The 23,310-nt window shown below is 37.2% G+C and overlaps 1 protein-coding gene across 1 annotated transcript; it reads right to left on the reverse strand.

Moving 5' to 3' along the window:
- Positions 1-5,301: 5,301 nt before the first annotated feature.
- LOC145101563 (ADP/ATP translocase 1, mitochondrial-like) lies at positions 5,302-8,148 on the reverse strand. Its single transcript, XM_079038778.1, has 4 exons — positions 8,017-8,148; positions 6,885-7,375; positions 5,942-6,313; positions 5,302-5,844 (listed from the first exon to the last, which is right to left on the reverse strand). Exons 2-4 carry the CDS (start codon positions 7,368-7,370, stop codon positions 5,548-5,550), a joined length of 1,155 nt encoding a protein of 384 aa, XP_078894904.1. The 5' UTR covers positions 7,371-7,375; positions 8,017-8,148; the 3' UTR covers positions 5,302-5,547.
- Between the last annotated feature and the right edge of the window lie 15,162 nt (positions 8,149-23,310).

Consider the following 23,310-nt stretch of genomic DNA (forward strand, 5'->3'; position numbering starts at 1 on the left):
TGTTCAAATATTACCCACCGGTAACTGGTTCTTACAAGTTAAATGATAACTTCGCTTAACTATTATGACATGGCATAATAATGATTGACAAAACAATAAATGATATATTCCTCCTTTAAAAACCGATTTAGGGTTTCTTCTTAAACGAATGACTTCTTCTTCTTCTAAAGTGATGATCTCGAACTCAAGTCCAAAACCCTAACTCTTAACTTAAGGCAAAAAGGGATTGTTTACCCCTGCCTCAATGGGCCTCCCTCCCCCTAAGGCCCAAATCCATAAAAAAGCCCAAAAGGGCATCCAAGCCCAACTACAAGGCATCTAAGGCCTAATATGACCCAAGAACCCCCAACATGGCCTTAAGCCCAAAAAATGACTTGCTACAATCAGGTGGGCCTGAGACCTAACTTAAACAAGTATGTGCATAGTCCCATCATATGTTGAAGCCTCTGCAATACGGATGTCGAGCTAGTACGTTCGGCGTACTCCTAGCGTACGCCCAACATACTCGGCTAGGGTTAAGAACCGCCAATCTTCCGAAGGCCATAACTTCTTCATTCTAAGTGTGATTTCGTCATTCTTTATATCTACGGGAGCTAATTTAGGCATCAGACAGCCATACCGAGGGTTATGGCCTTCAGATTGCAATTCTTAGTGTTACCTTAATGCTAAATTAGATTTTTTCATTCCAAGGTCCAACCGAGGGTTATGGCCTTCGGAAACGAAATCGCAATCTAATTTGGGGTATTTATAGGCTTTCATTGTTAGAAGAGTTTATAGTCTTGACCTGTCCATTATTTATTATCCGGTCTACAGACAGGCACGTCTCTTATCCTTTCCTTGTTATTTTATTGTTTCGTACCATTACCTTTGCATGTTTCCTAGGATATGGTTCCGATACTTGTGTACGATGTATTCGAATTTATATTCATTCGTAATAAGTCGTGGTGTCTGTAACGCCCATTTGGTGATGGATAATGTAGGTTGTAGGGACCGACTATTCGGTTTGTGTTGAGCCCAATGGCATATCAGTAAGTATTAGTTCGAGCCTTTATGAAGTTTGGGTTTGTGTTTGAAAAGTTTTATGGCAAAGGAGAGTTGATAGTATTGTAGAGCTTCTCGATTCCTTCATGTGGATATAAAGAACGAAATTGGACTTAGAATGAAGAAGTTATGGCCTTCGGAAGATTGGCGGTTCTTGAGCCTAGCCGAGTACGATGGGCGTATGTAGGAGGGCGTACTTGCATAAAATCCAGATCGCAGAGGCTTCGGCATATGCTAGGCGTATGAATGGACTTGTTTTAAGTTAGCCATCGGGGCCACCTGATTGTAGTAGGTTATTTTTTGGGCTTAAGGCCATGTTGGGGGTTCTTGGGCCATATTAGGCCTTAGATGCCTTATAGTTGGGCTTAGATGCTTATTTGGGCTTTTTATGGATTTGGGCCTTAGGGGGAGGGAGGCCCATTGAGGCAGGGGTAAACGAGCCCTTTTTGTCTTAAGTTAAGAGTTAGGGTTTTGGACTTGAGTTCAAGATCATCACTTTAAAAGAAGAAGAGCAATCATAGGAGAAGAAGAAGTCATTCGTTCATGAAGAAACCCTAAATCGGTTTTTAAAGGAGGAATATACCATTTATTGTTTTGTCAATCATTATTATGTCATGTCGTAATAGTTAAGTCAAGTTATCATTTAACCTGTAAGAACCAATTACCGGTGGGTAATATTTGAACGAAACATATAGTTTGTTGGTGTTTTTTGTATAAAAACTTTACTTGGATGGTGTTTTTTGAACATAACAAACTTGGATAGTGTTTTTTGAACGATTTTGAAACATAGTTACCTCTTTGAGTAATTTCCTATTGTTTTTTTTTCCTTTACATATTTTTTACCGGTAATTGCCGGTTACCAAATGTCAAATTTAAACAAAAAATGTACTTTGTTGGTGTTTGTTGTACAAATGCTTTACTTGGATGATGTTTTTTGGACACATCAAACTTGAATGGTATTTTTTGAATGATTTTGAAACATAGTTACCCATATAAGTCATTTTCCCTATCAGTAATGGATTTTGAATAAAATGGTGTAAAAAATCGAAAACAAATTTTGAAAATAATGTTATCAATAATTATTTTAATAAAATTAATATCTCAACATGTTGGTTACACGCTACAATAAAATGACACTTGGTTCGGCGGGATAGTTGCTCATTAAATGGAATTGAAAACTAATTTCACGGAATTCTCATGTTTGGTTCAAGATTTACTAAGAAAATAATTTCATAAATAAGGTAAACTTTAAATTCTAATGAGAGCAAATCCATTCACTCATAAATTAAATACATTTTTACAAGGAAACATTCAATATTACTATAATATCACTTTTCTTCGGTCTCCATCAACTACCATCATCGCAGCCATTGTCACCACCATCACCACCCACCGCAACCACCACCACCACCACTACCACCCACCGCAACACCCACCACCCACTTCAACCATACAATTATTAACTTACATTAACGATATATTTAAATGATTAATGATATTTCACTGCCCGTTGCATTGCGCGGGGTGACGGTATATATATATATATATATATATATATATATATATATATATATATATATATATATATATATATATATAATACATTATAAAGGAAATCTCATTGTTTCTAAAAATAACTTCAATATAATAATATTATTTTTTTAAGACGTCCAAACGATTTAGCCAATAGTACAAGTAACAACCAATAAAATAATATTAAATTTATAATTTAACCCTATTTAGGTGGAAAAGATAGCAAAGATTCAAACTAAAAATATATTATGCCTAAAATAAAGGTAATAAATCTTTATTTATTGTACCAAATAAAAAACGTGTCCCATATATTGTGGAAATTTTGAAATCCTAGATGGCGATTCAAAATTTAAAATTGAAGGTTACAATTCCGCTTTTATTATTGAGGTTAATACATGGATAATAAATTAAAATATGTCAAATAATATTGATTATAATATTTATCTTTATTATACAAAATACACAAAAGTACAAGTTAGTTATTAATATAGATTATTAATATAAAGTGAAAATGACCGACAAAGTTATTCATTGTTTTTATTTTTTTTTAAATTTAAAACTTCTACTTTTTAAATAAAGTGGTAATAAGAATTATTATACATATATACACGTCATTTGTATCAAATCTGAAAGTAAGAATTATCGAAAATAATTTCAATATGAAGAAAATAAAACTATGCATTTTACATGTTTATTATTATTATTTTTATATTTGAAAATATTTGATAAAACAAGAAAGTAAGTCTTAAACAAAAACAAACTGAATGATTAATAATTCTTGACAATAAAAATCAAACATGTCTAATTTAAATTGACCGGAAACCAACTATTTTAATAATACTATATTGATTAATACCCAATAAATTATTAAATACAAAGACTTCGTATTGTAATTTAATATGTATACCACAAAAAAAATAGAAAAATATGGATAATATAAAAAAATCTTGTAAAAGGACTAGATGTGTAATTTGCCCTATTATTTTTTTTTTTTTTAAAAAAACTTGAAAATTTAGACATATTTTGATTTTTAATAAGAAACTACCTACATGCTTTTTACCAAAAACAATAATATAATTTTATTTTTAACACAAAATAATAGTGCAACTTATATGTTAAAAGAAAACAACATACAAAATATTTTGAAACTAAAAATCGTACCTTTATTTTTGAAGAAAGATAATAATAAATTTTTATTTTTAACCCAACAATGCACATTGTCTACTTCATTGTGTTATTTCTGGATTTTTACATGTTTCCGCAATGAAACATATCGTCGCAAGAAATCTATTTATTGAAGTTTTTAACTTTCGTTTAAAAACTATTCACCGAAATGAAATTAACTGCTGAAACAAAGTTATTGCCTCCCGTCACATTGCGCGGGGCTAGTGTATATATATATATATATATATATATATATATATATATATATATATATATATATATATATATATATATATATATATATATATATATATATATATATATATATATATATATATTCAATTATCTAGGACTGGACCCACATAAAATAAGACTTAACCCTATAAATAATTTTACCGACAAGAATAACCATTGTGTGAGAGATTGAGTTGAAGATTTTAAACAACAAAATATTTGAGTTTAAGATTTTAAACAACAAAATATTGGATTTTTTCAATCAATTACTAAACAACATACCATATACCTTGATATTCAAATAAGCTTAGAGGAAGAGAAAAGGCATGATGAGAAGAGAAACAATATCAGTGAATAACGACGATGAGATAAACAAATGAAGTGTAAAAAGTGGCATAAAGCTGCAAAACGCTCTTTCGAGTGATCATAATTACAATGCTAAAAAGATCGACAAATGATCCCGTTAAAACCCAACCCTGTATAATTGAATTAATCATTATACAAACATTAGTTCATTAGTTGTGTGACGGCAAGTCGGCAATCTTGCTGTTTTTGAGATGGTAAAAGGTCGTGTAGGGCGTTTTGCAGCTTTATGCCACTTTTTACACTCAGTTTTTGAGTTTAATCAAAGAAAAAAAATAAACAGGGAAAGTAACTCTTTCATTTCCCTCCACGTCTTTTAATGGAATTCGAGAAGGAGACGTTACACATCATTTTTTATGTGTAACTATAACCATGATAAGGAAGGAATTTCATTTTGGCTTTTACATTGGAATGAATAATCATTTTGTTTGCCTGTTGTAAGTATAGAATTATTTGTTGGGGTTAGGAAAGTGGAGAAGCATGTTGTTGCGTTAGTTTGAACTTGTATGAAGCTTGATGTCTTTTTGACACTGGGAACATGTTTTAGGGGAAGCCATTGACAAAGAGTTGTACTTTCTAATGAAAGTTCCACATAAAGTTCACACTAATACTAAACAAAATATAGGAAAAATCTAGAAAGATGAGGGTAAATTTAAAAAAAAATAAAAAATTTTGAAGTAATCATTAAAATCACCAACAAAGCAAAAATACAATGAAAAAATATAGTGTTGTTTTAATCAAGAAAAATAAAAACTTTTGGTGAATGATTAAAACCAAACTTTATTATAAAAAACCTAATATGCTTGCAATAAATTTTAATGATTCGCAAAAGCTTACAAAAACAACATTGGGACGAAGACAATAAAATGAACTAGTCAAGTCCAGAAATAAGCAAATTTTGATCACAATCAGATAATAACCAAAAGGAAGAAGCAAAGCAAAGTTAAAAAAAAAAACACAAGGAAATCATCCAAATTAATATCGTTTTACCTATTAAAAATCAGTACTGCTCTCTAATGATAGAGGTTCACAATAACACTTAACAAAAAGATAAAGAAAAATCCATATTTCAAAAGGGAACACTCCCAAAACTGAATCCTTATTATTCAAACCGAGCAAGAGGAGAGAAAGAAGAAAAACCCTCAAAATTCAAAAGCTTTGTTTTGGTTTGTTGGTCGTCACCATCTGCAGATAATTATGAAAGGAAAAGTATTAGCCGCCGCCTGATCCGTACTTCTTGCCGAAAACGATAAGCTGCAATTTATCGTATCCAGAAAGGACACCAGCACCAGCAATAGCACGAAGGATATTGGCTCCAGCTCCCTTGAACAGTGACTTGGCACCTTCGTTTTTCAGGATCTGGGAGAAGGCGTCGTATGAGCTCTTGTACTTAACGGCTTCACCAGATGTCATCATCATACGTCTTCTCACTGTGTCGATAGGGTAAGATGCAAGACCAGCACCATTTGTGATCACCCAACCAAGAGCAAAACTAGCAAAGAAACTATCCTGAAATTTTACCAAAAAAAATTACAGAATTTAGAATGTCTTATCTGTAAAACAAAATCTTAAGACATCATAAAATATATATATATATATAAGTTACCTGCATCTTGCCAGTGAGGACAACTGGCTTCAAGGAATCGTACAATCCAAAGTAAAGACCACGGTAAACAATGATTCCAACACATGAAATGTTGAATCCACGGTAAAGTCCAGCAACTCCATCAGAAGCAAGAGTCTTCTTGTACACATCAACAAGACCATTGAATTGCCTTTCACCTCCCTTCTTTGCAGCCTTGGCGTCATTAGCCAAACGGGTTCTCGCATAATCAAGAGAGTAGACAAAAAGTAGGGAGGAGGCACCAGCGGCACCACCGGATCCCAAGTTTCCGGCGAACCATTTCCAGTAGCCATCACGGTCCTTCTTGAAGTTGAACAGCCTCTTGAAGTAATCCTTAAAAGCAAAGTTCAAAGCCTGAAATGTACAGAAACAGATAAAAACTTTAATAATTATAATAAAAAAGAAAACAAAACTTTATTATGTTATAATATTATCTACATGATTATCACAATCAACTTTCATCTTAATCTTTAACTTGGATGCAAACATTGTTGTAATGTGAAGGAATGAAAAATACAATGGTGTAAAAAAGAAATTGATGCAATTGCATTGCTTGTTCTTTCTAATAAAGACTGAACTATCAATGTAATATTTTCTTTTAGAAATTGAAACAATCTATAGATTATAGCATTTAGATGTGTTTAATAGTCAGATGTTTAATAGTCAGATGACACTGCTATAACTAGATGTGTTTCATAATTAAAAGCGATAATTAATACTAGATCTAAAAAAGTAAAACTTTCTTTTTTTCTTGATATGATAATGTACATTAACTGTTCATAATTGCTTTTATATTATAACACATCGCCATAATTGGATAGATCTTCAAAATAAATTGTTGTAAAAAAGAAATGGGAAATTAAAGACAGGTTATATAAACACAAATCAATGAGAAATAAATATTAAAGAGAAAAAGAGTACTAGCCTGGGTTGGGAAATAACGAATGACATTAGCAGTGTTTCCTCTCCACAAAGATCCGAAACCTTCTTCCTTAATGGTTCTGCTAAAGCATTCACCGATACCTTTGTATGGTTTCTCCAACCTACCAGACTTAAGCATCTCATCCTGATTCTGGATCAAAAGCTTCACACGTTCAATGGGTGCAGCAGCTGTTTTTGACACAGCAGCAGAGACACCACCCATGAGAAAATCAATAGCAAACCCTTGAAGACCTTTCTCAGCTGGGGCTTGAACACAGATCGGTGATACTTTTGGCACAATCATGGAAAGTTCAGCTGATGACTGAGTTGGGTGCTGAAATGCAGCATTTGAGTAATTTCCATATTGAAATTGCCTCTGGTAAAGTGGCTGCTGGACTCCAGTCTCACGAGCACGAAGCTGTGTCATGCTGGATCCAAGAAGACCAAGCTTCTGGGAAACACTTGGGTGATGTGAATGATCGATCGTCATGACCCCTACACAAGGGAAAAAATACGTCAACCCAGATGTCAAAGTTTAAATGAATAAATAATGAATATGTTTTCAACAGATCGACATAACATCAAGTAGTTAAACCTCAATCGAACACGGATCACATAAATATCAAAACAATTTCTATTTTAGATCTCCCACAGATTGAATCATTTCTAGTTATAGTTGCAACGAATGTTGATTTTGGTCAACGAACTATTTTGGTCAACTGGAAAACGTAAAATCAACAGATGCGATTTTAATGGACGACAGACAGAGGAGCGGAAGATTCGCAATTATTTCTTAACTCAGAATCATGAAATGGATACTACAAAGTAATGGACAAGGATTTCGGACAACTAAAAACCGATCATAGACCAGATCTAGTATATAAAAACATAGAAAACCGAAAACACGAAAAGCTAAACGCAAAATCGATGTAAACAGAGCAGAAACAACACTTGATCTTATGAATCAAGTTTTGTTTATTCAGATCTGCGTCGATCCGACAAAACCAAGTGCAAGTATATAGAAATAAACAAAACAAAGAGCTAAATACAGATCTATCAACAAGAAGCGACGATGCTTCAGATCTACAAAGCAAAGAAGCGTAAAGAAAGGGAGTTGAGAGATCAAGGGATTTTACCTTTCGAGAGAGAGAAGCGAATGAATGGATCCGCGTATGCTGCGGCTCCAGAAAAGCGGCGAAAGGGTTGGAGGACGAAATGAAGGAGCGTAGAAGGGTTTATGAGGAGGAGAAAGAGCTGACCTGAGGGTTGCGAACATTGACCGTAAAGGGTATTCTTTTGGGCTGAATTACAATTAGGCCATCGGGCCTCTCGTCAATAAATTTGACAAACAAGAAGCCCATTTCTTTTTAATGGAAAAGAAATCGTTTGTTTATACTTTCTTATTAGGGTTAGGTGATTTTCTATACGGTTTCTCACAAAAACAAAAAATAGAAGGTTGCTTTAACATTTATTTTTATGTCTACTTTAATGTACAGTGAAATCACTTTTCTAATAAAAAGTGATATTGCAAAGTGTTCGTGATATTCATTAATTATACCAAAAAAATTGTGATGATACATGGTAAAATGTCATTATTCCACGGTATAAGAATTTTCTTGATTATATATATAACGATTGATTTTTTCAAAAATCTTATAATTTCTTTAGGTTTACTCTATCGTCTTTCGATCGTGTTATATTATCTTGTGTCTTCTAATCAACATGAATTCACAATCAGATGGTAAGTGTGAAATTTGTAAACACTTCCTTGAAATGGCATCAACAAATTTATTCAAGGGCTTAAAACAATCTTCAGACTTTACAAGTTACAACCATTAAAAACAATAATGAAAGATAATTATACATGACTAAGGGGGTGTTTGTATTGGCTTTTAAAGTGACTTTTGACTTTATCTTTTAGAAAAAGTCCAAAAAGATGTTTGGGTAAAATGAAAATGACTTTTTAATCAACTTTTGCTATAGTGTAAATTCCAGCTTTTTGAAAAGTCACGAAATCGTGACTTTTCCTGACTTTTCACCAGCTAAAACATTAAATTACATTTATAACCCCATCTAAAAGTTAAACCATGTCATTTTTAGTCCTTTTTAGTCATTTTACATGTAAAAGTTAAACCAAACATTTTAATTTTTGATTTTTTCCCTTCAAAAGCTAATACAAACACATTTTAAAAAACAACTTTTACAAAAAGTTCTTTTACAAAAAGGACTTTTGCCCCACAAAAGCTAAGCCAAACACCCTCTGAGAATAACAATAGTAAGCAAGGTTTGGCCCACTACATAGCCGAGATGGGTTAAGGTCGAATGTATGAAACAAAAGGAGGCACCAGTTTAATCAAATATATAATATATGTATATATTTTTGCCCAATATTGATTTACGTGGACACCGTCCTGAGGAGTCTAATGGAAATAGTGAGACGTGGGCGTCAAAAATCCCTAGGGCGTTGAGAACTGCAATCGCCAAATGCCTAAATCCAATCGTTTGATATCCCTTGAAAACTTATGTTGTAGAAATCGAAGAACCTTTAAATTGACTTATTACACTTACATCCCTCTAAAATTGTTTTTTATTTCCTATTATTGTTCTAATTTCTTATAGAACCTACCGTCATCACTCATCTAATTTCCAATTTCTTTCTAAATTAGCGAGTTTCGTGCTTGGTTAAGTTGGAGTTCGAAAATTCATCATTGAAGATTGATTCATGTTTGTGATTTGGGTGATTAATTTGTGATTGATATTATTCTCCTTTTGTGAGTTTATTTATCTAAAGTTGACCACTGAGGACACATAAAGTAAGAAATCTGAAGGTTTTCGACTTCAAGTGTAACATCCCAAAATTCAAGACTAAAAATTTCTTTTAATACAATATTACTTAAAGTAAAATCGTCAATTCAAAACATAATCAAAGTAATAGTTTTCAAAACACATGTTCATTATCAGAGTAAAACATTCCCAGGCTGACAAATCTATGGTGTGTGCCATACAATCACCCCGAGCTCCAACATCAGCTACCAGAAGTACCTGAAACCAAAACTGAAAACCGTAAGCACGAAGCTTAGTGAGTTCCCCACCTTACCATATACCATGCATAACCACATACAGCACATATTAGGCCACGCCCGCTATCCGGGGCCTCGCCCCCTACTTCGGGCCTCGCCCGCTACAACGGCCCCGCCGCTCCAGGCCCCGCTCGGATACAGATCTGTTTCACTTAGGCCTCGCCTGTCACAGGGCCCCGCCCACTAGCATATAATAGCACATACACATATCACATAGCATCACATAAGCTAAACATATACTAACAGCTCTTGCTCTATGGCCTCGCCTATCTCTGGGCCCCGCCCGTGTCCTGCTACTGATGAGTCATGGACCTCGTCCATACTCCTGCTGATAGTGAGATACGGGCCCAGCCCACCCTCACTCCTTTCCTAACTTGGGTCTCGCCCCTGGACTGTTGCTACTGAGATGTGGAACACCATCCACACTCTGCTATTGGTGAGTTACGGGACCTCGCCCACACTCACCTTCCTACCAGGCACATACAAATATCACACAGACAACAAGTATAAACTATCACATAAACCATTTCTTGGGCACCCGCCCTCTATCATTGGACCTCATCCGAATATCATACTAGCATATTGTGCCTAGGGCTAACCCCCGGGTCTTCCACTCATAACTACATGGGTCGGCATTGTGGTCGTAGACCCATTCATACAAAAGGGAAACTCACCTGCACTGGCTGAACTTGCTGATGATCCCACTAGCTGCTGCCTGACCACTCACTGAACTCCGGCTCTACTAGCTTTCCGAGCTATCAATACCAATGCAACACTTAGTATAACTGACCCTCGACAGTCGACCAAGTCAACTCTGGTCCAAGTCAAAGTCCTGGTCAAAGTCAACCTTCCAGGTCAACCCTACTTGCCGAGTCCACTTACTGACTCGCCGAGTTCTTATGCTCAAAGTCCTTCCAATCACGACTTGACTCGCTGATGTGTACAAACTCACTTAGTTTTGAACCTACTTTTAATTATCAAATAACACACAAAAGGCAGTGAACCTATCAATTGTGGTATAGCTAAATAAGCAGGGTATCGATCACAGGGAACGACAAATTAAATTAAAAACTAATTTTATCTAAGTTAATTAAGAAGTAGGGGTTTTCTCTAGTTCTACAAGACTAGAAACTTACTAACTATTACTAATTTAAGACTAGAAAATAACGACTTAACTAGATTCAATAATTGGAAAGGAACTTCTGTTTAGTTCAACTTGGTTAACTCTATGGTTGATTTCAAGGTAATGGTGCAATGGATTAATTCTTTCGTTGGTTACCGATTCAAGTGATTAGATTCGTATTCACTACCCTAATCCTTAGCAAATAAACTAACTTAAACAGTGGTCAATTGTCTAATTTAATTATATTCACTAGATTAATTATTCGGGTTAAGTTAGACTTGCAATAGTTAACTAATTTATTCTTTTAATTAACTTCTTGTTTGATGATCATCTTACAAGATTGCACATGAATTTACTCAATTTTCTTATTAATTCTAGTTTCATATTCATTAATCCTAGACATATAGTGTGACAACCCGAAATTTCCATTCAAATCAAACCATATCAAGCCAATAGATGTAGATCAGTTACAGTGAAAATTCAGACTTCGAGTATAAGTTTGGCCGTTTTCAGGGTTTTACACCTAAAGAGATATTAGGAGAGTGGTAGCACTAGGATTTTGTGCAACACTGTAATTCCATTACTCTAGGTCATTAGAATCCATTCCGAGAATAGAAATATTTTCTGCCAAAAATCTCAGGACTATAAATAGAATTTTGGACCAAATTGGTTCATTAGTTGAATTCCAATTAGAGAAAAGCCAATTTCTCTCTCACGGATCTTCGGGTTTTCATCCCAGATTGTGAGTCTACTTTCCTAGATGTGTTTTAATACTTATTGTATGCTAAATAACATTGTTTACATGTCTAAAATGCAAGATCCGGGAGTTTACCGCCCAAGAACGTTCTTGGGGAGTAAACTCCAAAATCAAGCCTAAAGGCCATCTAGTCCCATTTCCGTGTTAGGCAACTAGTTAAGGACTTTATGTATGAGCATTTGAGGCTAGAAATCAATCAAAACCATTTAGTTTTAGGAGTTTACGGCCAAGGAACATCACTTGGGCCTTAAACTCCAAGTGAAGGCACAAATGAGTGCCTAATGTTCCTTTAGCCTTAGAACAAAAATCTAGAAGCCTTAAACTCATGATTTATGCCACCAAAACCATTAGAAATCAATTCTAGAAGGGAGTTTACAGCCAAGAAGCTCCTTTGGTCGTAAAATCCAAGTTTAAGTGCCAAAATCCTTTCAAACACTTCCTAAGGCTTGGACTCTATTTTAGGCAAATACCTTAATGTGTTTAGGACCTAGGAAACATAAGAAAAGCACAAGTATTGAAGAGTTTACGGCCAAGAGTGGCTCTTGGGCCGTAAACTCCCATAAAGGGGTCAAAGGACACCGTAGACACTTTCTTAGGCCATGAGACAATTTGGGCATGTACCTAGATGACTTATGGACTAGCTAAAACATTTAGAACCCCATGTGTGAGGGAGTTTATGGCCCGAAAGGTTCCAAGGCCGTAAACTCCATAAAATGGTACCATTTAGTTCCATAAACCTTCCTTAAGCCAAGTATTAAAGCCTAGAATTGTTCCTAGTTGTTATAGAGACTTGAAAGAACCATAAGAACCCTCCCAAGGGATTTTACGGCCGTAAACTCCAAGGGAAAAGGGTCTTTGGGCCGTAAACTCCCCAAAGGAGTCAATGTTGTGCCCAAACACTTGCATAGGCCTTGAAACAATTCCCACTAAGGTTGTAGTAATTCAAAGTACCATTCCAAGCCTTGGTTGAGAGTTTACGGCCAGGAGCTTACTCCCCTGGGCCGTAAACTCCAATGAATATGGTCTTTTGACCTTAAACTTCCATTAGGGGCATTGCACTCCTTTGTTGCAACCCATTAGCCTCCTAGCACTTGACCAAAAGTGTTGTCCTCGCGTTAAATGTTTATACTTGTATAATTAGTGATTTAATCTCTAATTATTTATATACATATGTCTTCATATGTAATTAGGATCATTGTGTGTGTCTAAGTCTTCACTTGACACCAAGCACTTGTCCGATCCTTCCGTACGATAACAGCCCGTCCAATTCCAGTCATTTACTGCAGGTGAGTTCATACCCCTTAACTAATGTTTTAAACTATTTTAAATGTTTTATGGGGGGGGGGATACAAGTAGAATCATGCTACTTATTATGTCAATCACATGTGATTAGTAAGTAGGATTATATTACTTATTACATCAATCACATGTGATTAATATACAGCATTCAAAAGATTTGGCTACTCATTAGCCGTTTTACCAAACAGTTTCCTTCAAATGATTTTTATAAACATTTTATATGTTTCAAACTACTTATTACATTGTACCTCTTACTTTGTTTATCATATTTCAAACTTATTTACAACTGTGTTTCAAACAAATGTTCCTTGTACTTATATTGTTTTATCAAACTTATGCCTTTAAATTGTTTTATAGATTGACATCAAGTCGATCTTTCCTTAAACTAATATTTATGTTTCAAATGTTTTACCAAACTTATTTATGCTTTTATATTATAAATTGCATGCCTCTATATGTATAGTTATATAAGAAATGTTTAAAAGGCTTAGGAAGGCTATCCACCCTATTTCCTTTTCGCGCCTTGAGATGTGGTCTGGTGGGATATCGGATACTCGTCCGAAGGTCATTTAAATATTAGTTATATATCATATGTACATATAAAGTCATAAAAGGTCCTTCCAGTTCATCCTATGCCCTTGGGTAGCAAGGGTATACATCCACGTCCATACGTACCACTTAGATTACTAGTAAGCTACCATATGGGTAGTTCAGGAAGATACTAGAACCATTACTAGAACGCGATATCATACAATGAGTCAGTTCATTCATGAGTCAATACTTTCTAGAACATTACTGTACATTACATATACAACTATACTAGGACGAGAACATATACAACTATACTAGAACGTTTACATTACTATACTTGCTAGATAGAGAGAACACACATTACAGCTAGCACACATAGAACATTACAGTTCATTACATTACTATACTTGCTAGAACAATTCATTACATTACTATACTTGCTAGAACAGTTCATTCCATTACAGCTAGAGTACATTACATTACATATACGAGAATACGTTAATTACTGTGATTTAAATCGGAGCATGACTTAAAACCTCATGACTTGAGTTGCGGCCAGAGTCTCTTGAAGGGGGAGCGTTGAGTTTGCGTATAGATCTATGCTGGATTGACAATCCTACACCTTGCTGCTAGCTACAGCCGGACCTGCAGGTCTGCGGGTGCCAAACATCATTTCTTTATTACAACCATTCATTATGTCGTTGTTACTAGTCGATAGTATGGCGCAATTTGTCACAGAATGCCTTAGCCTAAAATCTGGTTTAAGGTAGTTAGTACGGTAGTAGTCCTTTTAGAGCTACGTTTTAGTACTACGTTAATTTTTCCATTACATATTTTTAGTGATAACCTCACTTAAACATAAATGTACAAACTATATTTTTTGGATAATGATAGTTATACTTTGGAAAAATACATACTCTTACAAGAGACACACACACAGAACAATTAGGTCTTGGTAGAAGACACCTTCACATACTAGAAGGAATCATAGGGATTCTAGGGTTTTTCAAACACTTACAATTCATATACACTTACACATTCTTACAATACATAGAGTTACAAATACTTACAATTCTTATACACTTACAAATTCTTGCAATACATAGACTTACAAATTCTTGCAATACATAGACTTACAAATTCTTACATACAAATTAAGACACTAAATACTTATGATCTCACCAGCTTCAAAGTTGATACTCGCTTTCAAAATTACTTGTATCCTCAGGTCATCATAGACAGGCACCGATGCAAGGAGAAAGGAAGATGGAGCTTGTTCAAGACTTATCTTTCATTTTGATTTATGCTTTAGTGTTTATCAAAATTTGACAGAATAAAATTGTATAATAATTATTTTATTAATGCAATGGATGATGTTGTTGCTTGTTTACTACTTTACATTGTTGTTGATATTATACATGACATCCTCCGCCCCAAAACGTTTCCGCTGTTCTTGGTTTTGGGGTGTGACAGATTGGTATCAGAGCATTGTTTATAGTGAATTAAGTATATCAACCCATAAAAGATATACTAACTATAAATACATAAGGGATTAAAAATACTCTGACCAAGAGTTTATACTTTAAATAGTAAAATATTTAAGTAAGTATACGTGCTGCATTCATACTAAAATCGGTGTCACTAGGACAGTACAAAAGAATTACGATTGTTGGGCAACACAAGTGGGCTTAGAGACATATGGTCAAAATTGGGAAGTTATAGCCTGATCGCCTATATTATCCGAGGATTGACTAGCATGTGCCTAAGTTTAATTGTGTGGTTGCAACAATGCTAAAATCTTACCAACCCTACCACAATGAGAACAATAGAACATAACATTAAAATTTAAAATACTATAGGAGTATTTGGTGTTACTATAAGTACTTTATACTTGAGAATTAAAACGGGATCTTCATTACTAAGTGGATAGTTGCTAAGTGGATACACTAAGGCTACATGTAATTAGGATGTTATAGACTTAGAATCAGTGATAATTTTGCCTTACCCCTATTCTATGTGAATTTGGAAATAAGGTCACTTATTCGAAGGTCTATCCTGTTTAGATTACACATAGCTGGTATGCACTTCACAAATAGCGATGTAACTAATGAAGGTTTTCTAAATAATTATCTAGATAGTTCGTCTAATAATTATCCTCTTACCCTAAATTCTCGCATAGAAATCATAGTTGGACTCCATCCCCTTGACAACCAGTATCTTCCGAATGAAGTCATAGCTGGTTGGTTTGGAGAAGAACCAGAGAATGATCATCCTATCCCCTTGGATGATCACCATGATGAAGACCTTTCGTATGATGCTAACTCCGAACCAGAGGTTGAGAACCTACCCCAAACAGCTCCTTTCCAATTCCTAACCCTCGTCCGACCTTTTCATGGCGTGACCCTGAGAGAGTGGAATGCTTGGAAATATGGAGCCAAGGACAAGATCAACCCATGCCATTCAATGGCGACTGAAGCTTTTACGACTTGAGCAATGGGGGCTCAGCGGATAGAGTCTTGCAAATCTTGGTCCACAGAGTGGCCCGAAATGAGATTCAAGGCAGGACAACCCTACATCATATTACAGAAGTAGTCGCCTATGCTAGAATGCATACCCTCCACACCATTCATCTAGAAGATGCACATGAGAGATCAGAGAGAAACTATGAAACCCTACTGCAAACACTGGCTGAATCACGAGCCGAAGTCATAGAGCTCTGAGTACGCCAGATGGTGTGCGAAAGACACCTACTTGACATGGAACGTCATGTAACAACGGAAATTTTTAAACAAAATTTTCATTTCTAAAAATGTATTTTCATCCAAAACAAGGCATAAATATCCAACGTATCATGTCATAATACAAATCATATGAATCCCAAGATCATAAATCATCTATCAGTGTGTACAGATCACGCCGGCGCCTTCCCACGGTCCTCGCTAGTACCTGAAACACGTACACAACAACTGTAAGCATAAATGCTTAGTGAGTTCCCCAAAATACAACTTACGCACATACGCCTTTCCAGGCCCTGACCTTCCGGTCCATGTGTCTCAGGGGACTTCCGTCCCTGCTGGGTAAACCTTCCGGTCCTACCCACGCCAACCCTTCGGTCCACATTACAACGCCTTCCGACCCATAACATATTCGCCTTCCGGCCCATAACATAATGCCTTCCGGCCCACATTAAGCATATCATACATAGCACATATAACAATTAACTTATCACATATAACACATATGTCTCATATCATATCCGACCTTCCGGTCACACAGTCAAACCCTTCCGGGTACAGTATAGTGAGAAGACTCACCTCGTGAATATCGATAGCTAGCAAATCCCGAAATCACTCGTGCTCGATCCTCCGAGCTACAATCTCCCTATATCATCATACATCTCTTATTAACACTTTTACCACTAAGTTTGACTACCCTTTTTAAGTCAACACTAGCCAACTCTTGGTCAACGGTCAACGGTCAACTTTGACCGGACTCGGCGAGTGCACTAGGGTGACTCGGCGAGTCTAGACGTTTTCACCAACTCTCTAGGATTCCCTTTTGACACGTCGAGTACTCCCCCTGACTCGACGAGTTCCATATGGAAGAATCGCGGGGCCACCCCGACTCAACTCGCCGAGTCTCAAGAACAACTCGGCGAGTCCCAGTTCGACTTATTCCACCTGACAACCCTCTCTAACTTGCCCTGACCCACTGAGTCAACCCACGACTCGACTGGACCACTCACTGAACGATCTAAGGCAATCTTCAAGCTACTCGCCGAGTCTGCTCATCGGACTCGGCGAGTCCATGCCATGCAATCACTCAAACTCGCTTCTAAGGTCAGATCTGCTCCAGCAATTCATAGATCTGGCCTTCCTAGACTGATTCATCACATAAATCCCTTATCTTGGTGTTCACAATGCACTCCATGTCTCATAAATGGCATTTTGGCCCAAGGCATAAGGATTCTGTTGGGTTGAAGATTCGCTCAAGTGTTGCGTCTTTGGGCTCGATTGTTTATTTATTTTATTTGTATTCCGGTTTGGGCCTGTCCAACCGAGAGCCCATTATGTTTAATATATAAGTATATGCTTGCATGCATATTAGGTTAACGATTCATTCTAGAGCGTAACGATAGTATTACAGATTTCTTTGATCGTTCTTGTAACCTACCAATCCTCTACAGTTGATGTTCTTAATCGAGCTCTTCTGAGGATTTTGTTTAATCATTCGACACGTTTGATTCACTCTTGTCTCGTTCTTATTTTCGTGTTCTTACAGTTTTATATTTACTTACCTGTTTGAGATCTAATCGATATTCATAGATTTAAAGGTTTTAAATCTCATCAATTGGTATCAGAGCAGGAGGCTGTGTAATCGATACACATCTTTTCTGTGAAAAGGTTTCAATTAGGGTTTTTCTGCAACTACCGATATTTATTGAGCCGTCATCTCATTATTGACGTATCTTGATATTTATTGTTTTGCCCTAATCTGCTTTATTACAAGTCTGATCTTTGAACAGGTTTTTTCGATCATAATGGACGAGTCGCAATCAAATCCAATCAATATTTCTAACAGCATCGGTTCAACCACGAAGATTCCAATCCTATACACCCATGACTATGAAGTATGGGCGCATCACTTTGAAGACTACGTGATTGGATCTGAGGATAATGGGTACCTCATATGGGAAGCCATCATTAATGGACCGTTTTCTCATTCTGCAACGTCCAGGATTATTAAGACTCAAAAGGAGTACAATGATCTGCTGAAGGATGTTAAAGATATTGCACAAGATGAAAAGGACAAATTCCAGTGCAATATCAAGGCGTTAAGGTTGATCAGATTCGCCCTTCAGTCCGACACCTTTAGGTTGGTCAGCTCATGCACGACAGCAAAGGAAGTTTGGGATAGACTTCGCGAACTGTATTCTACAGACGAGGATCTTGAACATTCTATCCAAACCTTGCTCTTATCTGAGTTTGGAGAATTCAGGCAAGGAGCCGAAGAAACGGTGACCCAGACGTTCGATCTCTTCAATCATCTTCTCAGCAAGATGATCAAACATGACATTGAAAGGAAGCTTATCGAGCAGAAGGTTACTTTCTTAAATGGTCTGAGGTCTGAATGGAGAGCAGTGGTGTCTACAGTCAAAGCCCATGAGCAGTTTAAATCATATTCTTTGGCAAAACTGGTGGGTATTCTCAAGTCCCAGGAGAAGATTGTGCTGCAGGAGAAGAACGTTGTCTCAAGCCTTGGTTCGTTGGCCCTCCTATCAAAAAGTAAAGCTGTGATGGAGGATGAAGACCTCATCTTGGAGGAGTATGACCTCACGTCTGAGGATTATGCTATGATGGTGTCCAATCCCAAGAGGTTCATAAAGAAGAGATTCCCCAGCAATAAAAACCGAAACTGGCAGGGGAGTTACAGTTCAGAAAAGGTGAACAATGAACCGAAGGTTGAGGAGCCCAAGAAGGAACCGAAGGTGGATGGCGATTCCGGAGTAAGCTGTTACTACTGTGGTGGGAAAAACCACTATGCTAAAGATTGTGTCCTTAAGAAGATGGCTGAAAAGGATGATGGAAAAGATGAGGAAGCTGTGTTGCAGAAAAGGCTGGATGAGTTGAGAAAGAAGAAGTCTATCGCTAACCCTTCTATTAATGCTCTTATTGTGCAGGGTTCGGTTGCTGATGATGAGTTCGGTAGCACGGAAGTTTGGTCTACCGACTCAGAAGACGATGAAGTGAGGAAGCCTACCCATGGAAAGGCTTATGTGGCAAAGGAGGAGAGCAGTGGAGGAAGATGCTTCATGGTGTCTGATGTATCTCAGATGAGGGGATACAACACTGATGGTGGAAGCGATGAACCGAAGGGGCAGGAGGACATGTGCTTTACGGCCAAACCACTCAGCCAGCAGTTCAATGAACTTGATGAACTGATAAAGAAGGTACAATCGGTTTTCATTTCATCTAAAGTACCACAATCCTCATATGAGAAAGAACTAAAAAATGTTAATACAAGAATTTCTCATCTAGATAGTAGCTTAACTCAAACTCGAGTCACCAATTCTAACATAACTGATCAATTAAGCAGGGTGTCTTCGAAGAGTGAGGAGCGGCGGATGTGGATCGAGTTGAAGGAGTCTGAATTAGTTAAAATAAAAGACGAAAACATTTATTTACAAAGAGACAATTTAAAGTTGTTAAAACAGCGGAATGTTTTTTGTTTAATTGCAAAACGTCTATATTCTAATATTACTCAGCTTCACTTGGACTGTGAAATAGGCCAAAAGATCCATCGCATGATTTTGCCCTTCCTTGAGTTTAAGGAGGATGAAATCGATGCTGAAGCCTATAATTGTGAGAGTGTGATATCGTCTGATGATGTCAATCCGACCTACATGTATGGACTGGACAAAATTGAGTCCTTCATTAAATCCAAGGACCACAAGGACATGCTTAAAAATCTTTTGGATGAAAATGATAGACTTAAACTGAGAACCGAAACCATACAAAAATTTGACTCTTTAAACGCCAACGTAAGCTCAGAAAACAAAATTGATGTTGAAAATGCATCTGAGCTTAACGAGGACGACAACATGAGTGAAATTTCTGTAGAGGACACGGTTGACTGCTCAGAATTTGTTAAAAGCGAACCTGAAAACCACAAGAATCTTATTTCTGAAAATTCAGTGGAGTTCGCTCGATTGTCCCAACAAAAGTCCCCGATCTTAGCAGAGAAAGCAGTTGTGTATCAAAAGGTCAGGACCACTCCAAATCAAGTATACAAGGTCACTGGAGTAACCGAACATCAGACAGCTGAACTCACAGCTATTGTAAACGAAGACAATGCTGATGGCTGTGATGAGTACTTCTGGTCAGCTCCAATAGATAATGCAAACGAAACGGTGGGCTTATCTGAAAGGACCTCCTGGATGAGTAAAGGAAGATACATACCTGAACCCTTGAATAAGCCAGATAATTTTGATGAGCCAAGCACCAGTGGTACGAAAGACATTCCTCAGGAGGATGAAAGTTCGGCAAAAGAAGACGTTCCCTCTACTCCCTCAGCTCAAAGTGAAACTCCTTCAGTTCAAAAGGAACCAGCCAAGGAGAAACCGAAAATGAAGGCAAATATTCATCATCAACCAAAGCAGATGAGGAACAAGAAACGTGAAAGGAACCAAAGATACAGGAAGAATCTCTCTGAAAGGAGGCAATTCTGGCAATCCCAGAATGCATACTTCTCACATCAAGACAAGAATCTGAAGTATGAAAACAATCCTGTCGGAAAGCCTGAGAGCCACAACAACCGAAAGCCAAGGTTCGGTTCACAAGAAAATACCAACCGAAAGCAAAGGTTCGGTTCTGAGAATGACTTCAACCGAAAGCAAAGGTTCGGTTCAAAGAACGATTCCAACCGAATGCAAAGGTTCGGTTCTGAAGTCAAAAGAGAACAAAACTCTAAGGTCAGTCCCCCCAATGATCAAAAGCAAAAGGGTCACCTAGAGTCTCCAGCCAAAAAGTCCTCTCAATCTAAACCCACTTCTTCTAGTTCATCTAATTCTTCTAGTTCATCTCCATCTTGCTCTAAAGCTAATTCTGTTCGTTCTCAAAAATCTCATTCGTCAGCTGAACAAAAGGGCAAACAGAAGGTCAATGAATCCAAACCAGAGTCCAAACCGAACGCACCCAATCCTAATAAGATAAAAGTTTTTACCATTAAAAAGAAAGATGAAACAACACTCATAAAACAAACATATCTTGTTGACATCTCCCTTACTGTTCCTGTTCCCATGAAAAGCTCACGTGGACCCAAGAAACTTTGGGTTCCTAAATCTGCTTAATTTTTGCAGGTTATAAGTGACAAGCAGTTCGACGAAGAATGGTACATCGATAGTGGCTGCTCACGTCACATGACAGGGAGGAAAGAGGAGCTCAGGGAATACAGATCTCTTGCAAATGGTGGCAATGTCAAGTTTGGAAATAACTCTTTCGGCACCATAAAGGGATACGGGATGATAACAAATGGTGACTTTACTATAAGGAAGGTGGCTTATGTGGAAGGACTCCAACACAACCTCATCAGTGTATCTCAGCTTGTTGGAGGTACAGGTCTCAAAGTCTTATTCGATGATGAAGGTTCTGAAATTATTGAGAAAAAGACAAAGAAATTGATTCTCAAGTCAGAGCGAAAGGGTGAAATGTTTCCTCTAAACCTTAAACCCATCAAAGGAAACCCAGCTATATGCCTGTTATCAAAAGCTCAATCTGACGAAAGCTGGTTGTGGCACCGAAGACTCTCTCATCTCAATTTTAAAGATATCAACCGACTTGTCACTGGAGGTCATGTTAGGGGTCTTCCATTGCTCAAGTTTGATAGAGATCATTTGTTTGTTGCATGCGAAATGGGGAAGCAGAGTCGTCAAAGTCATCCATCTGTAATTAACACAAAAGTTGTTGAACCACTCGAATTACTTCATATCGATTTGTGTGGTCCTTCATCTATCGAAAGCATCGGTGGTAGCAAGTATATTCTTGTTATTGTTGATGACTTTTCACGATTTACATGGGTGTTCTTTTTAAAGCTCAAATCTGAAGCGACTCATAAGCTGAAAATGTTCATCAAGCAGATTGAAGTACAGCTCAAGAAGGTCGTTCGCAACATTAGGAGCGACAATGGTCTGGAATTCAAGAACAAGGAGTTTGAAGAGTTTCTAGCAGAAAAGGGAATAAGTCACAACTTCTCAGTTCCCTACACACCTCAACATAACGAAATAGTCGAAAGACGAAACCGATCTTTGTGTGAAGCTGCCCGAACTATGCTAAGTTTCGCTTCCTTACCTCTTTATTTTTGGGCTGATGCTATTTCTGCTGCTTGTTTTACACAAAACAGGTCTTATCTCAACAAGCGATTCACGCTCACACCTTATGAGATACTAAATAACAGAAAGCCCAATGTGAAATTTTTCCATGTGTTCGGCTCACGGTGTTTCATCTTTAACTCTAAAGAACACCGCAACAAGTTCGATGTCAAAGCCGACGAGGGAATCTTTCTGGGCTACTCTCTTACATCCAAGGCATACAGGGTCCTAAACAAGCGTTCGAGAAAAATTGAAGAGACATACTATGTGACCTTTGACGATAGCTATGTCAAAAAGCTACAGGCCAAAGAAGACACCGCTGGGGAAATCTTTCCTCAAACTGGCCAAGTCACAGTCTCGATCGCTAATCTATACGAGAAATTTCTGGAGCTCTTTGATGAACCAGAGAAAGCTTCTCTCTCAGAAGCAGGTGCAGCGGACAACAAGGTTGACCACATGAAGCAGATTGTCGAAGAAGCTGCAAGGAGAATGAGTGAAGGAGGATCGACTTCTAATGAACCTCCATTCAACAATGCTTCTGTCGAGGGGGAGACAAGCTCACATGTCGAGGGGGAGCCAAGTTCTACAACTGCAACCGAAGGTGCTTCTCCAACCGAAGGTGCTTCTCCAACCGAAGGTGCCTCTCCAACCGAAGGCGCTTCAACGTCTGAAAGTCCAGCACCACAAGAAACCTCTGAACCTCAAGTTTCTCAAAGCTCATCAATCGAGGGGGAGCATGATGATATGACGCTTGATTACGATAGCCAATCCGAG

This window comes from Lactuca serriola, chromosome 1, assembly GCF_051521515.1.
Source record: "Lactuca serriola cultivar US96UC23 chromosome 1, Lser_US96UC23_V15, whole genome shotgun sequence".
NCBI lineage: Eukaryota > Viridiplantae > Streptophyta > Magnoliopsida > Asterales > Asteraceae > Lactuca > Lactuca serriola.

What these genes read in the sequence shown, in the direction of transcription:
- LOC145101563 (XM_079038778.1), bottom strand. Translation starts at nt 7,370, where the DNA reads ATGACGATCGATCATTCACATCACCCAAGTGTTTCCCAGAAGCTTGGT. An exon ending in TTCGTTATTTCCCAACCCAG is followed by an intron (nt 6,314 to 6,884) that starts GCTAGTACTCTT and finishes TGTACATTTCAG; the next exon opens with GCTTTGAACTTTGCTTTTAA. An exon ending in TCCTCACTGGCAAGATGCAG is followed by an intron (nt 5,845 to 5,941) that starts GTAACTTATATA and finishes GTAAAATTTCAG; the next exon opens with GATAGTTTCTTTGCTAGTTT.